At 45.9% G+C, this 23242-nt stretch overlaps 1 protein-coding gene across 1 annotated transcript in view; it reads right to left on the bottom strand.

The window, feature by feature from the left end:
• Positions 1-58: 58 nt before the first annotated feature.
• The window catches only part of LOC135057424 (ovostatin homolog), a 169836-nt gene continuing 146652 nt past the window's right edge, over positions 59-23242 (bottom strand). The window contains exons 28-35 of the mRNA XM_063963316.1: positions 19435-19588; positions 16991-17068; positions 15324-15486; positions 7478-7656; positions 7112-7333; positions 1544-1665; positions 208-298; positions 59-124 (exon numbers count right to left, since the gene is read on the bottom strand). Coding sequence (XP_063819386.1) covers positions 59-124; positions 208-298; positions 1544-1665; positions 7112-7333; positions 7478-7656; positions 15324-15486; positions 16991-17068; positions 19435-19588 — 1075 coding nt within the window. The remainder of the gene's footprint in view (positions 125-207; positions 299-1543; positions 1666-7111; positions 7334-7477; positions 7657-15323; positions 15487-16990; positions 17069-19434; positions 19589-23242) is intronic.

The following is a 23242-nucleotide window of genomic DNA, read 5'->3' as shown; positions in this document are numbered from 1 at the left end:
AACCCGCTCATCTCTAGTACACTCTAATGCATGATCCATAGACTTCAGAATTTTTCATTCACGAGCAGTTGCAAATAATCGCCGGTGTTGCATGAGTTTTGAGCACGCCTCGGAGACAGGCCCACTGTATGAATAATCAAGTATTAACCCACTGTGATTTTAAAGAAAACCCACAAAATTTGCCATCTTGCGTTAACAGTCACCTACCTTGTACATTGAGTATCCATCAACCGTGCACCCAGTAAGCGATTTAAAGTCAATTTGTACATTGTTGGTAGTAGTTCGATTTCCTATGTAGCTGGATAGAAAATTGAATTGGGTGAGCTTAAGAAAGATGATATCCAGGAGAAAGTTTAGTTAGATGAGTGGGCAAAACAGCAAATGTAAAACAATGACATACAAGGTAGACAGAATAAATGCATGCAATGATGGGAAACCCAAGGGTGCGGAGGGCCCTGATTCTCACAGAGTTTAATATCCAGTGGGAAAAAGGCAGAGGTTAGACAAGAGGAGGGATTGTGGTGGATGTTCAGCTTATTTGCCACTAAGCACTAGCTGGCATGCCCAAAAGTCAGCCTGGCTGCGGGTAGACATCCATGCTACTGTCAGCATTGCATGTAAGTACAGGACAAATTATATGGCTGGGGTATCATGATATTGCTGGGTTGGGCATGATCTCTGTATTGTGTGGTGAACACCAAGATGCTCTTTGTATTTTGTATAGCAGTCATAAGGATACTTTTTTTCCTGTGTGGAAGATAAGGAGGCTCTTTGTATTGTATAACGGTCACTATGATGCTTTCTGTATGGTATTACGGTCAATAGGCTGTTCCCAGTATTGTGTGATGGTCACAAGGATGAAATATATATTTATATATATTTATTTTGTGTGTGTGTGTGGTTTCGGTCAAAAGGATGCTCTGCGTGTTGTGTGGCAGCCACAAGGATGCTTCATGTATTCTGTGGTGCCACAAGGACGATCTCTGTATTGTATGGTGGTAATGAGCAGCCAGGTGTATCTAGTAATAATGTATGGAAGCATTAAATATAGAATTACATCACAGGGATGCCTTCTGTATTGTATATTGGTCACTAGGGGGCTCTAAATTTTGGGTACAATGTAGACCCTGAGGTGCATCAAGTTACTTATCACAGTCCTAGACTATAAACTTCAGTGGAATACCTCTTATGGGTTGGGGATGAAATCCCAGCGGATGGACTGCCGGCTGTCAGTATATCAACAGTCTCCTGTACGCCGTTATTACAGCTACATCCCCTTCCTACAGATAGAGCCCTATAAATTGTAACCTCTCGTTGATCTTTTTTCTCATGGTCACTTGAGAGTTCATTGCAATGCAACCTTGCACAATCAGCTGCTATGCAGATTTCTGGTTATTATAGTGCTGGAAATATAACTTATGTGCTCTATAGGGTGTGAGCTAAAGCAACAAGGATTTCCCTGCCTGGAAATCCTAACAGATACTGTACTTCTCCAGAGCCGTGGAATAGAACTATACATTGACATAGGTTTATGCAGTGTTACCTGGCACAGATTGAGATGTTATAGACCGTAGCAACTCCTCCTATACACTCAGCCTGTGCAGTTACTGTAAATGAGAAGGGAGAATCCTCCTTGGGAATCATGGTGTTGTACGAATTGGTTATCTGCGGAGAGAAAAAGCCGGCCAATGATCTGGTACTATTTTTCCCCATTTACAGTTATCAGTCTGTCTAAAAATGTATATAGAGAATAAATAGAGAAGAGTGAACTATCTCAGAAAGTTACAGCATATGACGTTTCACAGGCACAAATGTTTTTGAAAGTTACAAGAAATGTTTAACAACTGAAGAAATAAAAGTTCTCTTACATCTCTCTCTAAAATATAATTATATATATATATATATATATATATATATATATATATATATATATATATATATATATATATATATATATATATATATCTATATATATATATATATATATCTATCACAATCACAATTCTTTGGCACACTGTCCAGCAGCCAAAAAAGAGAAAAATCATTTGGTTTTCACTATTTATTTGTATGTTGGCTTGACAAAAGCTCAATCAGGTGTCAGTGCCTGTCGATAACGAGACATCTTTAAAACACTGCTTGCGTCTTTCAGGTACAGATGGCGCCGTGCTCATCTGAGGCGGCTCCATTGCAGGCGTGCACTCCTGGCGCGACTAGGCAATCCGTTCCCCTAGACACGCCATGTGTGCACAGAGACACTCCCATTCTGAGCGTCTCTATCCGGCCGTCAGCTCCTGTCAATTTGCATATTGGAGCCGATTGGCTTGTGCGTTTATCACCTTGCACTTATCACTGGTTTATCACTTCCTTATGCCATCTCCGGGTTAATATATTTGCCCAACAGTCTGTAACATGGCAGTTAGGAGCGGATTGGCTGGTGCAATTTATCACTCTCAGTGAAATTTATCACTCATTGATAAATAAGGGCATAAATTTTACATTGTATTAATCGTCCCTCGGTTGGTAACAATAACCTTTGTTGATTATAGTGTCTTGCCAGCGGATTCCTGGAGAGCCTCAAGCTTTGTATATCTACAGGCAATAGCCCAGTAACAAGTTTACTGGATGATCTCTAACTTTGTTCCTTTACGTAACACGGACACTGACAGCCATTTGCTTTTCTAGGTATAGCCTTTTGGAATGGACCCACTTAATTCAGCCTATTTCACTAGTCCATGAGCTGCAGCTGTGAAGGAATAGTAATAAGCTGGTCAGTGTCTAGGCTGCTTCGGTCTGCAGCAATCTTTCATGCTATGTGGAAGTCTGTGTGTACATGTCAGCTGGCAACTATTAACCACAGATTGCTGCCCCCTGGTGTACAGGGTTAGTTACTGTGATATTTGGAATGGATGACTAAAATGCAGGGGCTGTGCAGGGTGATTTTCTACAGACCTTTCCATTGTTTCAAGGGCTATCCATCTGTGCCTCAGCAGCAGCTGTTATCCTTGCTTGTTCCTCTACTCCAGACTGTTGCTGCAGTTATCGCCGGTCACTGAGAATGGAAGCTCTCTGGTAAAAGCCCTGCTCCCTCTCACAGCCACCATCTCTCCTCTAAGATGGCTGCTCAATGACTAACTCAACTGCCAGCATGAGCCAGCCTCTCTGTAATTGCATCATGTGACCTCCAGCTGTCACACCTGCCAGCATGAGCCAGCCTCTGTCTGCAATTGCATGTTACCTCCAACTGTCACACCAGCCAGCCTCTCTGCAATTACATGTGACCTCCAACTGTCACACTAGCCAGCATGAGCCAGCCTTTCTGCAATTGCATGTGACCTCCAACTGTCACACCAGCCAGCATGAGCCAGCCTTTCTGCAATTGCATGTGACCTCCAACTGTCACACTAGCCAGCATGAGCCAGCCTTTCTGCAATTGCATGTGACCTCCAACTGTCACACCAGCCAGCATGAGCCAGCCTCTCCCTGAAGCTGCATGTGACATCTGTGTAGCCAATGTGAGAGTGAGAGTTCCCATTCACCATGAGCTAGCTCTATAGCTCTAGTTCCACTGTCACCAATGATGCTCTGGCTCCTTTAAATGTATATAAAGGCAGAATTTACACATTATCAAAGGAGTGGGTTGTCACAAAAAGTTATTTGTTCTAATGTATCACTGTTAAGTTTGTATTGGTAATTTGTATCATACGTACTGTAAGTAAGCTTACACTCACAAAGGGGTTAAGATCTTTGGTGAAAGTGCATCAGGGACTGGAAATAAGCGCGGCCAGCTTGACACACCAGACAGGTTGAGCAATTATTTAAATGGTTTGGTTTTCACTATGTCTTTGTATGGGAAGCGGTTAGCATAATGCTACTCAGGATCCAGTTGGTCACAATACAGAGGCCTGGATCCCGATTAGTGGTGAAATGCCAACGCCGGACTACCGGCAGCACAGGCTTCTCTCCCTCTATGGGTGTCCACGACACCCATAGAGGGAGAATATAACCTGTGCAGAGTACAGCGAGGCACTATGCCCGCAGCGTGGAGAGTACATACTAGGGTCTATGATGCCACTCTCTGCAAATTGACAATCGGCATCCCAGTCACCAGTAATTCGTATGTATTTCCTTTGTCGGCTTGACAAAAGCTCAAATAAAAAAAATAACAAATAACAAAAAAAAAAAAGAGCTAAAATGTTGCTGTCCAAAGCTATGGCCTGAGTACATTTTTTAATTTAATATGGAGTGCCGCCATAGAGGATCGATATATATGGTTAGTCCGCAGAGCAGTGGCGTCATGAGGGGGGTGCGGGGGGTGCGGCCCGCACCCGGGTGTCACCCTTCAATGGGGTGACACCAAATAGAGCTGTGGACTCGCATCCACACCCCCTCCTCCTCCTGCCTGGTACTAAGCGCTGCAGTTATGATCGCACCCCCGCCGACTCAAAGTGACACAGTCACAGCTACCTCCTGCAGGACTCCGCCGCGGCCCAGTATGCCAGGGTCGGATTGGTCCGACGGGAGGCCTGGACACTCCCCGTTCAGCTGAGCAGCCCACCCCCCTTGCGGACCAGTTCACAAACTACCGCAAACGGAGAACAGCTCCTATCGGGCAGCAGCTCATCGGGTGGCGGGGCATCGCCGCGAGTGCAGCTGTCAGCCCCGCACCTGAAATAAAGCAAAAGACCACAGTCGACACTGTAGCCATCGCCCCACACACGTAGAGTCCGTCCGTCTGTGTGCCCAGCCCTCCTCTCTTCCTGTTCATCGCCCGAGTCTCTGGACTGCATGTGCTGGCTAGTGGCTACCTGCTCTGTATTGGAAGAATTAAGACAGCCAGGTACAATGGGAGTGCTGGCTGTGTGTTCTATGGGATAATATGGGACGGGGAGGCTATGTGTACTGAGGAGGAGGGGGTATGTGTATATTCGTGTGTATTAAGGAGTAGGGTGGGGGTGCTCTGTGTACTGTGGAGTAGTGTGTGGGAGGGGTGCTGTGTGTAATGAGTAGAGTGAGGGAGGGAGTGCTGTGTGTACTGGGGAGTAGTGTGGGTGAGGTGCTGCTCTCTGTACTGTGAAGTATTGTGGGGGAGGTGGTGCTGTGTGCACTGATTAGAGTGGGGGAGGGAGTGCTCTGTGTACTGTGAAGTAGTGTGGGGGAGGGGGTGCTCTGTGTACTGTGAAGTAGTGTGGGGGAGGGGGTGCTCTGTGTAGTGTGAAGTAGTGTGGGGGAGGGAGTGCTCTGTGTACTGTGGAGTAGTGTGTGTGTGGGGGGGGGGGGTGCTGTGTTTACTGTAATTCAGTATGGGGGTACTGAGTGTACTGTAATAATGTAATATGGGGTGCTGTGTGTACAGAGTAGTGTGGGGGAGGGGAGGCTATGCTTGTTGTAATGTAATATTTTATTATTATAGATATGAGATACGGAAGGAGGTCCATGGGGGTGACACCATAAGTAACCATACCGGGTGACACCAACCCTAGTGACGCCTCTGCCGCAGAGGCTTATATCAGAGGGCACCCGCTAAAGATACAAGTAGTATTCCACGAGTGCCAGATTTCGGAAGTCGTATATACAGAGGTCGTAATAGGGTATAAAATTGTTTAACTGTAAGCGGGTCATTGAGAAACATCACAGAATATTATAAAGAAATTTTAGCAATCTATATTCAGAATATTTCACTCGTGCAACAATTTTGTAAAATAGATACCTTTGTTTCTTTGGGGGGTTAGAAATTGCCGGAATTATTACAGCGAAGCCTTTATAAAATCAAGTTGCAAATTGACATTTAAAATCCATGTCACCGAATATATTTAACTGCTGACTCCTCCTCCTGGGAGCCGGGGTGCTGCACTGTGACATTACAGTGCAGCATCCGGCTCCTGTCCCTGAGGAAGAGTCAGCTGTGCCGGCAGATTCTCCGGCAGCCATAGCCAGATTAAGAGGGGGTCACAGGGCATACAGTACCCTGGGCCCCCTTTGTTAGGGGGCCCCCCAGCCAGAGCACACCGACATTGCTAGCTTTCCCTCTCATGCAGTAGCAGAACCAGACAGCCAGAATGTGAGCAGGGCAGTCTAGAATGCGAGCAGGGCAGTCTAGAATGCGAGCAGGGCAGTCTAGAATGCGAGCAGGGCAGTATGCATTGCAGGCAGAGTATCAGGTTTTATGAGCTACCGATTGAGCTTTCCGATCAGAGGAGAGATAGGAGGTGGGAGAGAGCTGTAAGTGACACAGGGATTCCAGGTTCTCCTCCTCCCTGCCTGGGTGTCTGGGTCCTATGTAACCTGTATACCTTATTTAACTATTAGTTTAAATATAATATACCCCATTGGATTAAATTAAATATACACAATCCATACATCCTAACATGACCCAGTCCTGGAGGGATAACATGCTATCTTAAATTATGATTGCAATCACCTGTATTGAAACACCTTTCTTATCTATTAAATAGTTCAACACAGGTGACACCAATCATATATTAAGAAGGAAGTGCAGGTAGAGAGCATTTTGTCCCTCCTGGAATGGGACATGTTGGGAGGTATGCACAATCTAAAATACACTCCGCTGCCTTCCACCAGGGGCCCCCTTGTCTTAAGTGCCCCGGGCACCCCCAAGGCTTAATCCGGCCCTGCCGGCAGCAGCCAGCATCTCCGTGAATGGAGAGCACGCCCCAGAGTGATGAAAACGGGGGCTTCCTAGGAGGCCATTCCCCCTCTTACGGCATGCATGTGGGGGATATTAGTCCCACCGGGTGCCACAGACTCCGGTAACACCATTGCACAGATGTCCCCCCCCCCACCCCCCACCCTTAGCCTTTTCTTTGTCAACTTTTTTTTTTTCAGACATACAGCCAATCTATGCCCACATATAACTCCACTCTCTCACTGATTAGCATATTTCTATGTGCCATCAAAGCCTCCACTTTTTTTATGCATATTCACATTCTTGGACACAAGACCAAATACTTATCAGTCATGAAGGTACATTAGTTACAGGACAGAGAAAAGGGCTGGACAAGTGGGCTCTTATTGGGTTACTTGGAAAGGTTAAGGCAGTGCTGTGATGTACAGTACATGGGAATGTATCCTTAACGTCCCTGGTCAGTCTTACCTGTACCAGAAGATTTCCACTGCCAGTGGCAGAAATTTTGAATGTTCCATATGAGTTATTACTCAGCTTCTGTGACTGGACCACGAACTTGTTATCTTCATTCACAGTTATGTTGGCAACTACTGTATCCCCATTTTTCACAGAAATTACTGCATTAGTATCACCTACATTGCCTAGCAGTCTTCCATAAAGCGTCAATGCATCCATAGCTTCTACTGTGTCCTGGTAGAAAGAATACAGTAAGTGGTTATAGAATGAAGAAGAAAAAGAAGTACTGTTGAAGAAGATTATAATTGCTTATCTGCTTTATAATATTTCACCCCTGTAAAAGTGATGAAGCCGAACATACTGTAGCTCCTTGAATACCTGTGAGTTCTGGAAACCACCACTTGGGTTCAGTTGTGAAATCAAGTATACTGCTACTGGGCCAAGGAAGTCCTTGATTTCCTGAGTCATGTCAATACACTTCATGATGCCTGAACATATGTTGGCTGTGACCACTACATTCTCTGAGGAGGACTCGCATTCCCAGTGGGCCATGAGACCTGTGGGTGTGAAAATTAGAAATATCATCATCAATAATAATTATTTATATTGCACTTTTCTCAAGGTAGGGCTCAAATTGCTTTATATTTGTATTTTGAACGTATGTACAAAAATGCTATTTTTGTATCATGTGTTTTCCAACAGTTTCCATCTCGGGGTCACTGCGCACCATGGGTTGCTGAAGGGTTCAGAAGGAGCTGGTACCTATTAGACTAACTTAAGAAAGAAAATCCTTTCCTCTGCAATTCCTGGTCATCAGTAGACCTTCACAAGTAGCCCGGATCCAAAGGTAAACATAATGTAACTTGCAGACCAGTTAAAAAAAAAATAATGGAGCGCAAGTGTGGCAACATGGAGTCCCCCAAATGGAATCAGAAAGGGATTTAACGGCAAGCACAAAACTCAATTTTCTCTTACATCTAATCTGAGGGACACTGCTCACTATAGGGTGCATCCACATTAACACCAATGCACCCTGCGCATTACCCACCCCCAGGACGGAGCTATAGGAGTCTATTTATTAAGCCTTGTTTGGAGATAAAGTCACTGGAGCTAAAGTACCAGCCAATCGGCTCCTAACTGCCATGCCACAGACTGTGTTTGAAAAATGATAATTAGGAGCCAATTGGTTGGTACTTTATCTCCAAACAAAGCTTAGTAAATAGACCCCTAAGTCATTAAGTAATTGCCCTCTAGCTGCTGCTTAGAGCATCCTACAGATGCTCCATGCAGCTGAACATCTGCCATGGCACTTGGAGAGAAGACCGTGTCTCTCCCTACACAGCGCAGGAGTAATGAGCCGAGGGACAGGATGTGCTGCAGCTGAGGGCAGGTACGGCTGTTACCACTACCCCCTCTGTCCCACTCTGTGTGGCTCACACACCACCACACACACTTTTGGCCCCGGTGGGACATTTTTTAAGTCCCCCACAGGAGAGGTAAAGCTAAGACAACCTGAACACAGAATATTTCATTTGAAACGGCATACACCTGAAATCAGTAACATTTGGTGAAAGTGTGGCAGAGGACCAGGCGGCTGCACAACACAAATGCTCCGCAGAGGCCCCATTAGTGCTGCTCTAGAGTGTTTCAGAGTCAGTAGCCTTGTACTGGGGTAAGTCGGGAGAATTACCGAGCAGATCCACTGCGCAATAATCTGTCTCTCCACAAGCCAACCACATTTATGCACATCATAAACACCGGGAGCGAATCAATCCACCTAACCGAGGAAGCAGCTTCTTGCATGCAATATGTTTTGTCCAATAGGAATACTGTACATAAGGAAATGTTTATTGATTTTTCTTTAATTTGCTTTTAAAATTCAATATTTATTTATTTTTAAATAAGAGATTTTATGTTCGATCTTGAAATGGACATCCAATACCGAACAAGAAACCACCAGTCAAAAGTGACACATATCGAATTCTAAATTTTAAAAATTGTAAATATTCCATTTTTAAAAATTAATGATTTGGACAGTGAAAAAGAATGTCAATTTGAATTGAACTTCAAATTGAATGTGAAATTGAAAGAATTGAGGGGGTAATTCAGAGTTGATCGCAGCAGCAAATTTGTTAGCAGTTGGGCAAAACCATGTGCACTGCAAGGGGTGCAGATATAACATTTGCAGAGAGTTAAATTTGTGTGGGTCATTTTGTTTTTTGTGCAGGGTAAATATTGGCTGCTTTATTTTTACACTGCAATTTAGATTTCAGTTTGAACACACCCCACCCAAATCTAACTCTCTGCACATGTTATATCTGCCCCCCCCCCCCCCCCCTGAAGGGCACATGGTTTTGCCCAACTGCTAACAGATTTGCTGCTACAATCAACTCTGAATTAGGTCCAGAGTAAATACCAGAGCATAAGTAAATGCAGTCGACATGACAAGTTCAAAGAAAAAAGCATTACTTGACAGTGAGTAGTAAACATACTAAAGTTTACAAACTCAATATATAAATCAATGTAACCAAATTCCGTCACAATGCCGTTGAAAATTAAATGTACTTCAATTAGTAGAATAAAATTGGAACAGAAAAAAGGGGTAAGGATGAAGAGGTTAAGAGAAAGACCAGAAGAAAGGAGAAAGAGAAAAGTGATCCAGACCACTGAAGGCTTACTGTGGGGAGCTATCATAAGCTTCTTAAGATACATTCACTGAGGTCGCCACTGTTGCCGAGAAAACATAATAAGTGTATGCTGATGAAGATTTATATAGTCTAGCCAGGAAAGCCATATGGCAATAAATTCAGATAGTCTATCTCTTGAGGCCAATAGGATATCATCCATGGTAATATAGAAATCAATTCTAGAAAACCATAATCTTTGGGTGGGAGTGGCAGTAGATTTTCAAAGGGAGGGGATAGATGCGCGAGTGGCATTGCTCACATGATGAAGTAAAGACATTTTATAATTTGCCAATGTGGGGACATATATATCTGGCACTGTGCGGACATATATATCTGGCACTGTGGGGACATGTATATCTGGCACTGGGGGCAGAGCTGGCACTGTGTGGGGACATGTATATCTGGCACTGGGGGCATATATGGCACTGTGGGGACACTGCATTGGGGGCATAGCTGTCACTTTGGGGACATATTTGGCACTGTGGGGACATATGTATGTGGCACTGTGGGGGCACCCATTTGTTGACATTTTTATATGTATGTGGTACTGTACTGGGGCATTATATGTATTTGGCACTGTACAACATGACTAAAAACGGAGTTATGACACAAGGTCATACTCCTACAAACGTCATAACGAAAGGTGTGCTCACAAAATGGGGTGTGGCTTTGTGAAAACTAGGCCACACCCTCATTTTTTATACTGGCTCTTGCCCTTGACTACAGATCTTTTCTGGCTCTTTGCCTCTGACTGGTTGGCCACCCCTGCTCTAACCCAAATGTTATTCCTCCTCCCCCAATTATTAAGATCTGTCAGCCAACTTTGTAGCGATCTAATTTCAGCCGAATGGGCTGAGACAACCTCTTGTAACGATCTACAAAACATACCAATTGAATCTTGACAACTTTCCAAGGTGGACACATGATCAGAGTTGGGAAATGTCATGTATAATAGTAGCCAGTTTGCGTCTGATGTTGTATTGGAGTTCTTGTTGGGAGGTTTCTAATAAAATTAAAAATGTCTTGAATGTTGCCATCCCCTTAGGGAGGGAACAGTCCCAATCAATCAGTGGGGAGTACGCTGGAGTATTAGGAGGGGAGGAGGCAGAGGCAGAGATCCTCTTTAGGCCTAAGTGGAGTGGGTTGCAGGAATGACCTCATCTGTCTGGGACATGGTCTCTTTCGGTTGAGGTGTATACATTTTTGGGGAGGCTCTTGTTCCTTACCATAATGCAGGCATAGCGAATTAAACTAAGGGTTGGAAAGGTCAGGACATTCAGTCGTTATGTTTACATAGTGTGAAGATAAGAAAGGGCTTCTAACATAGTGGCACCTAGTGGATTGGTATTAGCAAGCCATTAAGTAGCTATGGATAGCATTGTCAGGTACACAATCAGTCACACAAGCACCTACTCCACACCAAGGAGGGACACTTAAGAGAAAGTGCCAGTGTACAGCACCTATTTCACATCAGCAGCTCTGTTATGGGGACAGCGGAGTCCTACTCAGTGTTATACAGCTAAATATTAGGGAATAAAGTACCAGGATCAGTACATTAGAACAGACACAAGAGGGAGCTCTGAGCAGGAGCACAGTGCACAGGGAGTTATATGGGAACAAAGCAAGCATACAGAGAAATCAGTGTAATCCTAAAGTCCCAGAACTAAATCCTAGAGGACAGACTTAAAATTCAACTGGGAACAATAACATTAAAAAAAAAAAAAAAGTGTTACCACATCACATGCCCTAGAATAATAGGCTCAAGTGCTTTATGAGACTGTTATCTGTAGTGCTAATGGCTATTGCAACCTGGGTGCTAACACAAAATAGAAATGTAGTTGGGAGGTATTCCTAAGGGTACTGAACTGAAAAAGGAAAAATGTATGAGGAAATGAGAGTGCAGTAGGGTCAATGGATGCTAGCAGCAGTCCCTGTAGTACTACAGCATCTCACCTCACTAACCCTCCAAGATGGCTGCCGCAACTAAGTTGCAATGGGAGGGTGGCCCGGCAGCAAGCACCTCTGGATACCACACCTGGTTGTGCAGATGGTCACATCCCTTGTCCACACCAGTGGGGACCTGGGAGCCATGAGGACCGCGTCCGGAGTCAGGGTAAGAGCAGCCAGCAGCAGAGAGCGTGCGTCCCGGTCTTCATCCTTGCTGCAGCACCAGTAGAGAGGCACACCGGAGGTCCCAGCTCAGCAGAGAGGAGCGGGCATCAACCTGCAGGGAAGGGGAAACCCGACCCCCGGCTCTGCAGCACTCGCTCACCACTCCAGGGAAATCAGGCTGGCAGGGGGAGCCTTGTGAAAGATATAGGCATCCCAGGGACAACGATAAAGCCCCTTATGAAGGAACATTAGCAGAAGCTCAGAGGATGCATCTGTCCCACTTGCCTGCAGATGAAGTTTTAAGCTGTGCACACTGAAGGCAGGCTGTTGGGTATGTTCAAAAAATGTCCCAAAACTTTTTTGCTTCATTGAGCAGCTTACCATAGCAGGACCGTGATGCTGGCATGCTGCGCTCGTTCCCATCACTGCTGGGTTCCATTGAAGTGAATGGGAGGTGGGTGCATGTGCACACTGGCTCCCATTCAAGTCTATGGCATAGTAGAAGTGTGTGATCGCACGCTCCCCGCTATGCAGTTACATGGATGTAGAAGGACACATCTGCAGCAATGCAGGAGACTGATGACAGAGTCTGAATGCTGTATAGTTGCTCGGAGAGTTCTGGGCATGCCTTCAGAGAGATGGAAACCGGAGCATGATGCAAGCTCATGCCCCCTTTTGCTGTTAGGCCATGCCCCGTTATTAGACATGCATCTTAGGCAGGGGGTGCTACATCTGTACTCCCATATGTTGGAGGTATGCACTGGTTTCTCAGGTGTCTTGGACCCTAGGTGTTTACCCGACCAAGCAGATCTACTGTTCTGCACCTAGCTCTGACCAGGAAACTGCCTACCCCTGGAAGCCTACCCTCTAGCCGCCTGTCAACAATTAGAGGCAAAAAGAATTAAACCAATCATTAGGGTTTGGCTGGACACAAGGAGGCTGGCAAAATCACCTTATCCAACTCTAGTCCAAAAGAATGCTGCCTTTGAAGGGGAGTACCTCAAGAAAACACTAGGACTATGAGTCCACCTCCCAGAAGTGCAGCCACAGAGCTTTCCTGCTAGAGACAGCCATAGCAGAGACCATGGAATCCAGTGGGGCCACACCCTGCATAGTCTTTATGTACTCTGCCGCACCCCAGAGTTATTCCACTACAGCTAGCTTATCCTTCTTAGACAGGTCCACCTGAAGGCCTGTGAGTAGCTGGTCTAACCAACACTCTATAGCTCTGCAGTAGCTACCCATGCAGTAGCCAGCATACTGTAGGATGAGTAGACACCTGTGCCTATAAGTATAGACTTCCAGCTAGAAGAAACCTTCCAACTTTTTGTCCAGGGGGGTCCCTAAAGAACACTTACCTAGGGATTATTGTGGTGGTCTTGGCCAATTAGGTCACTGGAGCATCCACACTAAACAATTTGTTGGAATGGGGAACTTTTTATATGGGGCTTGTCAGGCCTCCTCAATTAAATCTAAAAGACTTCCATATCAATAACACATGCAAGGCCCACTCTGGTGCTGTTGACCCAGTAGAGTGGCGTCAACCTACACAGCATATTGAAGAGGATCGCCTCTCACCAATACAGTAAGATTTGAATTGCCCATGGACCACCAACCCAGGGCACCCCTGCAAGTGTCCAGAGGCACCCCAAGGTGCCTCGGCACAGTTTGAGAACCACTGTCTTGTGGTATTAGCTTCTATTTTTCTATATGTTCATTTGTTAAAAAAAACATTTTATCTTTCTTGAATATATGGTATGACACCAGTGGCCACAGATACCCCTATCCATTTTCTTTCTATACTGTATATCAGGCTTTTTCAACCAGTGTGCCATGGCACACTAGTGTGCCGCGACCAGTTGCAAGGTGTGCCGTGGAGCCAGAGCAGCTTCCTGCACCTTCAGAGTGAACTGTTGTCCCGGGCTCTTCTTAGAGGATCAGTCATGCTCTGACCGTGACCTATGCCTTGAAGATGCGGCGGTGTGATATCAATGGTCACGGCCGCCGCATCTCACCACTCAGCCAGCCCACCTGCCTGCATACACATCTTCCAGTTCCCGCCTGCATACACAGCTTTCCTTGCCCACCCACATCCACACCTGCCCGACCACTGCTCAGTATTTGCAGCACTCCACTATGTACCACACCCGCCACTGAGGGATAGGGAGTAGAACAGCGGACCGGTGGGGGCCAATATTTGTTATTGTATATCTCCTGTGGGAACAATAAGATTTCAATAGAATTTATGTGGGGAGAATAAGGATTTATGGATTTATGGGGGGGGGGGGGGGGGGGGGGGGGGGGAGACACACACAATGTGAATAATTCATGTGGGGAGCAATAGGATTTATGTGATGAGCAATGTGATTGTTTTTTCTGTGTAGGCCAATGTATGTGTGGATTTTTTTATTTTACTGTGAGGGCCAATGTGTGTGTTTGTTTTTTGTGGGGAACGGATGGTGTGCCTTGGGAATTTTAAAATATTGTTCGGTGTTGCATGAGTAAAAAAAAAAAAAAAAAAAAAGGTTGAAAATCACTGCTGTATATATAACTTTGCTTCTAAATAAATTAAATACATTCATATGCAATAACTCTTATCCTGCCTGACGGGGGTTATGTAATTACTTAGGGGCCTTATCATCGGGGGTCTTGACAGCTCACAATATTAAGTATATTAAGTAAAAAGCAAACATGCGGCGGCAGATACTTACAGAAGTGTTCTTTTCTGTTATTGTGATGAATTTTGCACATTGCATCATGCGTCTCCAGAGATTGGCGGGTGCGTGCATACACTTGCACCTGCAATCCATTTGCTATGGATGGGAGACCCACAGGTGCGAATGATCGCTGCCTCCTGCGGCATAGCATTACCGCAATACAAACGTAACACTATAAGGGGACACATCTCTAAGTCCTGGAGCAATTCATTATTGCCCAGTTGTAAGGTCAGGTGCTTTTCAGAGCATGATCACTAACCCCCCGAAGCCAACTGGCTGCGCATGTTTGAATTGAGGTTAAGCACGACTGCCCGTCTCTCAGTGAGGAGAAAGGAGTAGGGGAGCCAGAAATCAACGTCATCTGAATATGGTGTTGATTCATGCAAACAAACTTTCTGCAAGCTTTCAGTTCCCAGAGTTTGCTGAATATTAGGTGACCCCCATCAGACCCCATTACATTAAAAAAAAAAATATATATATATATATATATATATATATATATATATATATATATATATATATATATATATATACACACACATACACACACACACACACACACACACACATATATATATACATACACACACACACACACACACACACACACACACACACGTGTAACAGGCTCATATCAGACGAATAGGCTGTTCAGACTCCTTTTAAATCAAACTATCTTAACATCATGGAAAGAGCCATGGATAATACCTTCTCTGATGACTTTTCCCTGTAATATAGCATACATGCTTTTACACTTGTCTGTCTGTTTTCGTACAGCTGCGGCATGGAATAAGTAGGCTTGGGTGCATGTATCCTGTTCTTCAAAACGGACAGCGTCAATACACTGCATGGTGCCATCTAAAATTGCCGGCTACGAGAAAGATAACCAGACTTATTACACAATGACACTATAGTATCGTACAAAATGTTATCCATCTTTCTGCACATTTTTCTCCCCAGAGTCCGTATCTACAGATGTAGCCACACGCATTCATCCTGCGACATGGCCGCACGTGCACAATTGCTGCCGGTGTGACTTAGTTCGCTGAGCTGTGGCTAGTCACACCTGCAATCTGCTCTATAGAAAGCCTATGGTTGCGGGTGTAAATTAGACACACACACATGATGGAATGCACATGCATCACTCCATACAAGTCACACCGGTGGCTAGGCGCAGGATAGACGAGTGTGGCTAAATCTGTACAGTAAATACAATATACAAGTACTGACATGGTAAAATACATGGTTCCTAGTGAGATGCCGGGTCTGATTCCGAGTCGAAAGTAAAAGTGCATGCAGCTGCGCCTATTGGGGGTCGCCCATCTGTGCTTTATGCAAATGGCCTACAAACTCCTTCCCTTGTGTACATCCGTGCAAGGACTGAGATGCTCGCTATTGGTATCTGTGTTCACTGTAATACGGATTGGTGCACACAGTAGGCCACCATCTGTCGCACCATTGAAACGTGCCGCAGCCCTACGGCAGGTGGTTTCTCAGTCTGACCACGGCCTCCTATGTGAGCGCAGCCACTTGCACTGACACGCCTGTGACACACCCCTAATATGACATTAAAACTGGGCTGAACACCATAAAACACAATGGGTTGAGTTGTAAGCTAATACATTCGCAGCTAGATCCCATACACAGATACAGGACCTCATACAGTAAGGGTTGCAGAACGTGCGATTCACAATCCACCCGATTATTGAACGCCTTTGCATGTGCAGCATTCGCATTGTGCACGCGCTAGCAAAAAAAACAGCAAATAAAAATGCATAAAGATCGTGATCGCAATGCAGCCGCTGTTTGACCATTAGGAAGCCAGCGTTTCTGGCCGTAAACCCGGCATTTTCTGGGTGTGTCTGAAAAAACGCAGGCGTACCCAGGCATTTTTAAGGAGGGCCTCTGACGTCAGCGACAACCACTTCCACCCTCATGTGTAGCAAAAATTGTGGATGACCTTGCCCGACTCAGATAGTAAAAATGTTCGATGTTCCGGTAATTGTGTATGGTTTTGCGAACAGCCCCCATACTGCCATGCATTCGCAATTTCTGCAATGGGCATTTTTTTCTCTAATTCTGGGTGGCAACTATTTGATCCCAGAAACTGCTACTAAGCAGAAATTGCAATCCTTACTGAATGAGGTCCACTGTACGAAAATATGCAAATGTGGCAGCTGGCAGGATTGGCATGGACACGCCCACCGGCGGCTTTGCTAATCTCAGCAACTGCGTACAAACAAGCAATAGGATTGCAAATCCTCTGCATAATCTTGGCCAAAATTACGGGCCAATAACAGCAGTCAGTGCCAGCCTTCAGTACATGCTGCAGTGTGTCTGGCAGTGCCATCCATTGCAATGAATAGTTTACTTACCCCAACGCTGGTCATTGGGCACTTGAGCAATATTAGTGCTGCAGTAGCTGTGAAGCGAATGACATCATTTATCCTCGACTAGGAGAAAAAGACGACAACATATTATAATAAGCAGAATCTGATTATGGGACCTTCTGTTTATTTATTAACGGTCTATCAACCACCTCACCCCTGCCATACCCCTCCCCTTCCACAGTATGAACTTACCAGTCTTCCCCCCTCCATGGGGCATATGTTACCTGCCCCACTCGTCCCCTTCCTTCCCCGGATGCTTTGACATACACTACCCGCCATACACCTCCCCTCCCCTGGGACATAGGCTAATCTGCCCTACTTCTCCAGGGTATCAACTGGGAGGCTGCCTGGCTAGTGCACGCATGGGGGTGCTATGGGCGTGTTGCCTGATCTCTATGCTGTTCTTAAGGTACCCGTATGATGGAAGGACGCCTGTTTCAGACAGATCTTCCAGCCGGCATAGGGCTGGTGCGGATACTTATGGAGACAGTTGCGCAGTGCGGCTATGCGCATGAAGCCACGAGGATACTTACATTAGCATAAGGTAGTAGATGTGGCCTCCACAGCCATCTGCACTTGCTGCCCAGAGCACGCGACTACCTACAGGTATCATGCACCCTTGTGCGCCATGTAGAACAAGCAATTTTGCGTGACATAGATGTTCTGCCAAGGGTAGCACTTCTCAGATTTTCATACCTATATCTTTATTTAGTGTCTGGATGCAGCTATGATGCGACACAAAGTGTCTGATAGTGTCCCAGGTGCTTCACGTAATGTAGTTGGTATAAAGCTGGAGGTTACGCATAGCTCCTCATGGTGGGATACATGGCGCAGCTCAGTCATACCGGTTCTCAGCGTTTACCCTTATTCCCAGGTTAGTGCCCAAGTCACACACCACTACTGCATGCAATGCCTGGTACAGTAATTGTGCATTCTACTTTGTCACATTAGTGATACAACTGAGACGCACATTTGGTAAAGCACTGTATGGCGGGCTGCATGGTGCAGCTTAGCTGCAGTATCTGTTGCGCACTTACCGGTTCTGCTGCATCCTGTGCTGCACCCGCCCCCGGAGCAGCACTTAATCAGTCACCACTGAGTGCCCCACAGGATAAACTTATCCTGTTGGGCACTCAGTGGTGACGGATTAAGAGCTGCTCCGGGGGCGGGTGCAGCAGAACCTGTTGGTGCACCACAGATACTGCAGCTAATGTGGGTGTTGCTGCCTTATCGGGGCCACTGTCCTGCTACTTACAGTACAGAGTCCACGGCAGTGAGGGAGAAAACATTGTGGGGTCTATGCATCAAGTCTTGGAGAGAGATACATTGCCAGCCAATCAGCTCCTATCTGCCATGTTACAGGCTGTGTTTGAAAAATGGCAGGAGCTGATTGGCTGGTACTTTATCACGCTCCAAGTCTTCGTACATAGACCCCTACAGAATGTCTCTCAGGAAAACGCGTGATAACCAGTAGGTAAATGTGGCCTTATAAGTTTTCCTTTATTCCTGGCATAAAAAAAAGTTAGCTGTAGATCAAAAAATTGTTGCTCCAGGTGCCAACACCCTGAGACGTCACTAGGGTTGATATCACCCAGTGAGGAACTGAGGAATCCACGTGCACGCCGATAGGTCAATGCCACCTCCCCCTGTGTATGTTCGGCTGTCACGCCTCCATTCTAGTCATGGTGCAGGCCCATTCAGCGCTCCAGGAGCCACTGTGCAGCCCCCAGCATCTCCCGACACAGTCACAGCATGGATGACGCATCACCGTCCAAGGGGGCGTCATCTCTTCGGATGCAGTCAGCACCCCTTAATGCCGCCACGGCCCATACCTTCGCTGGGCTTCACTGCGAGTTGCATTGTATTTGCGGGAAGTCATGGAATCCTAATTTACTGCCTTGTGCTAATGCGAGATTCCGTACACCTAATGTGAGGGTACATGCGTCAGCCATGCCACCCATTCATTTTATGCCAGCCGCTGCAATTGCGTTACAATTGGCACGCTAGGTGCGCGAGATCGGTCAGTAACAGGCTTCTCTTCACCATATGCACGACTCAGACATGCACGGAACATTTAAAGTACACCCCTAACACACCCATAAGTAACGGAAGGTCAGTGCGCTCACACAATCGCTTTGAGCCCTGTAACGCCCAATGTCACCGAAACACAGTATCAGCCAAGTTGTCAGACTCAGAAAAAGATGGACACAGGCAAAGATGCATAAAACCACAACTGCGCTATATGCAAAATCCCGCTACTTGTGCCGTGCAGAGAGATCCGTCTCATTCACATCAGCCCCAGTAGATCATTTGACTTCTGACACGATCCTGAACTGGACACATTCCCATTTATGAATGTTGCCAGTGATTAAACAGAACGTGCATTGTGTGCCTGGTCTCCTTTAGTACTATACCCATGCCTCAGTCACCTGATCTGTAAATGGGCAGCCAATAGGATTTATACAGCCGGAGGTCAAGTTCTGCTGCTGTGATAGTACAAGACTTAATCTTGTTGGGATGATGGGATCCACAAACGTGTAATTCTGGATTTTGCACGATGCTTCTAATGTGTAAATGTCAATCCTAAAATAAAAGATAAAAAAAATATATTCAGTAAGCATATGTACAAAGTGCCTAATTCAGACCTGAACGCTGTTGTGCAAATTCGCAAAGCGGGCGATAATTGATAGACTGCACATGTGTACATATCGTAATGCGCGAGGCCATACTGCACAAGAATTCAGCTGTTTTTTATTGCTAGCCGTACGCAAGTTGATTAATAGGAAGCGGACACTTGGGGCGGTAACTGCTAATATTCTGGTAGTGTCAGTAAAGACGCAGGCGCACCCAAGCATTTTCAGATCAGGTGTGTGACGTCAGCTCCAGCCCTGATTAGCCGGTTTCTATTTCACTGTAGGAGTAAGTCCCGGGCAACGGTGCAAGTAGGCAGGTACACGCGGGTATGGCGTACCATTAAGAATTTAGCCATGGGTACGCCATATCCACCGCCACCCAGCTACCACTCAGTGCACTCAAAGCCGCCATAATGTAATAGCTGCTTAATGCATTCAACCAAACACTGAGATACACTTATACATATTCTCCCGATACACAGGGATTTCTTACAGCTCAAGTGGTCTGAGCTCCCTGTCAAGTTGGTATATGAAAGCCAGTGTGATTTGCAAAAGAAGAAGTAGCAAGTATTATGAAAGCAAAAAGAGATGGCTTTAAGAAAATATAAGCAGACACAAAATAATGAACACAAAAATATATCTTGTTAGACAGAAGGAGACCAAGGCCTAGTTATGAACGTTTTTACTAAAGAGAAAAAGGGTGTTTTCAGTTCACACCCTTTTCACATTATTTTAGTATCCACTTAAAATGTATTAAAAGGGCTTTTTCATGACAAACTGCTCCAAACTCTTTAATTCACTTTTTTTTTTTTTTTTTTTTTAGTATCCCACATCGCATTTCCCATATTTATAATGGGAAAAGCGATCTGGGCCAAATTTACTAAAAAAATAATAGTGAAAAAAAAAAAAATATAAGATTTTAAACCTACCGGTAAATCTTTTTCTCCTAGTCCGTAGAGGATGCTGGGGACTCCGTAAGGACCATGGGGTATAAACGGGCTCCGCAGGAGACATGGGCACTCTAAAAGACTTTAGATGGGTGTGCACTGGCTCCTCCTTCTATGCCCCTCCTCCAGACCTCAGTTAGAGAACTGTGCCAGAGGAGACCGACAGTACGAGGAAAGGATTTTTGTTAATCTAAGGGCAAGATTCATACCAGCCCACACCATCCACACCGTATAACCTGGAATATACGCAACCAGTTAACAGTATGAACAAAACAGCATCAGCCAAAGACTGATCTCAACTGAAACATAACCCTTATATAAGCAATAACTATGTACAAGTCTTGCAGAAATATGTCCGCACTGGGACGGGCGCCCAGCATCCTCTACGGACTAGGAGAAAAAGATTTACCGGTAGGTTTAAAGTCTTATTTTCTCTTACGTCCTAGAGGATGCTGGGGACTCCGTAAGGACCATGGGGATTATACCAAAGCTCCAGACCAGGCGGGAGAGTGCGGATGACTCTGCAGCACCGATTGAGCAAACATGAGGTCCTCATCAGCCAGGGTATCAAACTTGTAGAATTTTGCAAAAGTGTTTGAACCCGACCAAGTAGCTGCTCGGCAGCCGCCCAAGCAGAGCCCACCTTCCTAGTGGAATAGGCCTTTACCGAATTTGGTAACGGCAATCCTGCCGTAGAATGAGCCTGCTGAATCGTGTTACAGATCCAGCGAGCAATAGTCTGCTTCGAAGCAGGAGCGCCAACTTTGTTGGCTGCATACAGGACAAACAGGGCTTCTGTTTTCCTAACCCGAGCCATCCTGGCTACATACATTTTTAAGGCCCTGACTACATCCAGGGACTTGGAGTCCTCCAAGTCACCCGTAGCCACAGGCACCCCAATAGGTTGGTTCATATGAAATGAAGAAACCACCTTAGGCAAAAATTGAGGACAAGTCCTCAACTCTGCTCTATCCACATGGGAAATCAAATAGGGGCTCTTGAGAGACAAGGCCACCAATTCGGACACCCGCCTTGCAGATGCCAAGGCCAATAACATGACCACCTTCCAATTGAGAAATTTTAATTCAACAGTTTGAAGAGGTTCAAACCAGTGAGATTTTAGGAACCGTAACACCACGTTAAGGTCCCATGTTGCCACTGGGGGCACAAAAGGAGGCTGGATGTGCAGCACTCCCTTTACAAAAGCCTGGACTTCTGGGAGAGAAGCCAATTCTTTCTGAAAGAATATAGGAAGAGGAGGGAACACATAGACCGACTGAAACACCCATGGTGTCACCAGGGCGTCTACCGCTACTGCCTGAGGGTCCCTTGACCTGGCACAATACCTCCGAAGCTTTTTGTTGAGGCGTGACGCCATCATGTCTATTTGAGGAAGTCCCCAATGACTTGTTATCTCTGCAAAAACTTCTTGATGAAGTCCCCATTCTCCTGGATGGAGATCGTGTCTGCTGAGGATGTCTGCTTCCCAGTTGTCCACTCCCGGAATGAAGACTGCTGACAGAGCGCTTACATGATTTTCCGCCCAGTGAAGAATCCTGGTGGCTTCCGCCATTGCCACCCTGCTCCTTGTCCCGCCTTGGCGGTTTACATGAGCCACGGCTGTGAGGTTGTCTGATTGAATCAGAACCGGTAGGTCGCGAAGAAGATTCTCCGCTTGTCGTAGGCCGTTGTATATGGCCCTTAATTCCAGTACGTTGGTGTGTAGACAAGCCTCCTGGCTTGACCATAGTCCCTGAAAATTACTTCCTTGTGTGACTGCTCCCCATCCTCGGAGGCTCTCGTCCGTGGTCACCAGAACCCAGTCTTGAATGCCGAACCTGCGACCCTCTAGAAGGTGAGCACTCTGCAGCCACCACATGAGACACCCTGGCCCTGGGGGACAGGCTTATCTTCTGATGTATTTGTAGATGGGATCCGGACCATTTGTCCAGAAGGTCCCACTGAAATGTCCTCGCATGGAACCTGCCAAAGGGGATGGCCTCGTAGGCTCCCACCATTTTCCCCAGAACTCGAGTGCATTGATGAACTGACACTCTTTTTGGTTTTAGCAGGTCTCTGACCATGTTCTGGAGTTCCTGGGCTTTTTCCATTGGGAGAAAAACCCTCTTCTGTTCCGTGCCCAGAATCATGCCTAAGAATGATAGCAGAGTCGTTGGAATCAATTGTGACTTTGGTAGATCTAGAATACAACCGTGCTGCTGCAACACTCTCAGGGAGAGCGACATGCTTTCAGCAATTTATCTCTCAATCTCGCTTTTATCAGGAGATCGTCCAAGTACGGGATAATTGTGACTCCCTGCCTGCGCAGGAGCACCATCATTTCCGCCATCACCTTGGTGAAAATCCTCGGGGCTGTGGAAAGCCCAAACGGCAACGTCTGAAACTGGTAATGACAGTCCTGTACAGCGAATCTCAGGTACGCCTGATGAGGAGGAAATATGGGGACATGAAGGTATGCATCCTTTATGTCTAGTGACACCATAAAATCCCCCCCTTCCAGGCTGGAGATCACTGCCCAGAGCGATTCCATCTTGAATTTGAACTTTTTCAAGTACAGGTTTAGGGATTTTAGATTCAAAATGGGTCTGACCGAGCCATCCGGTTTCAGGACCACAAACAGGGTTGAATAGTACCCT

The sequence above is a fragment of the Pseudophryne corroboree genome, chromosome 3 (genome assembly GCF_028390025.1).
Source record: "Pseudophryne corroboree isolate aPseCor3 chromosome 3, aPseCor3.hap2, whole genome shotgun sequence".
In the NCBI taxonomy this organism is placed as follows: Eukaryota; Metazoa; Chordata; class Amphibia; order Anura; family Myobatrachidae; genus Pseudophryne; species Pseudophryne corroboree.
The sequence above is the reverse complement of the archived record's forward strand: the minus strand, read 5'-3'. Positions and strand labels throughout refer to the sequence as shown.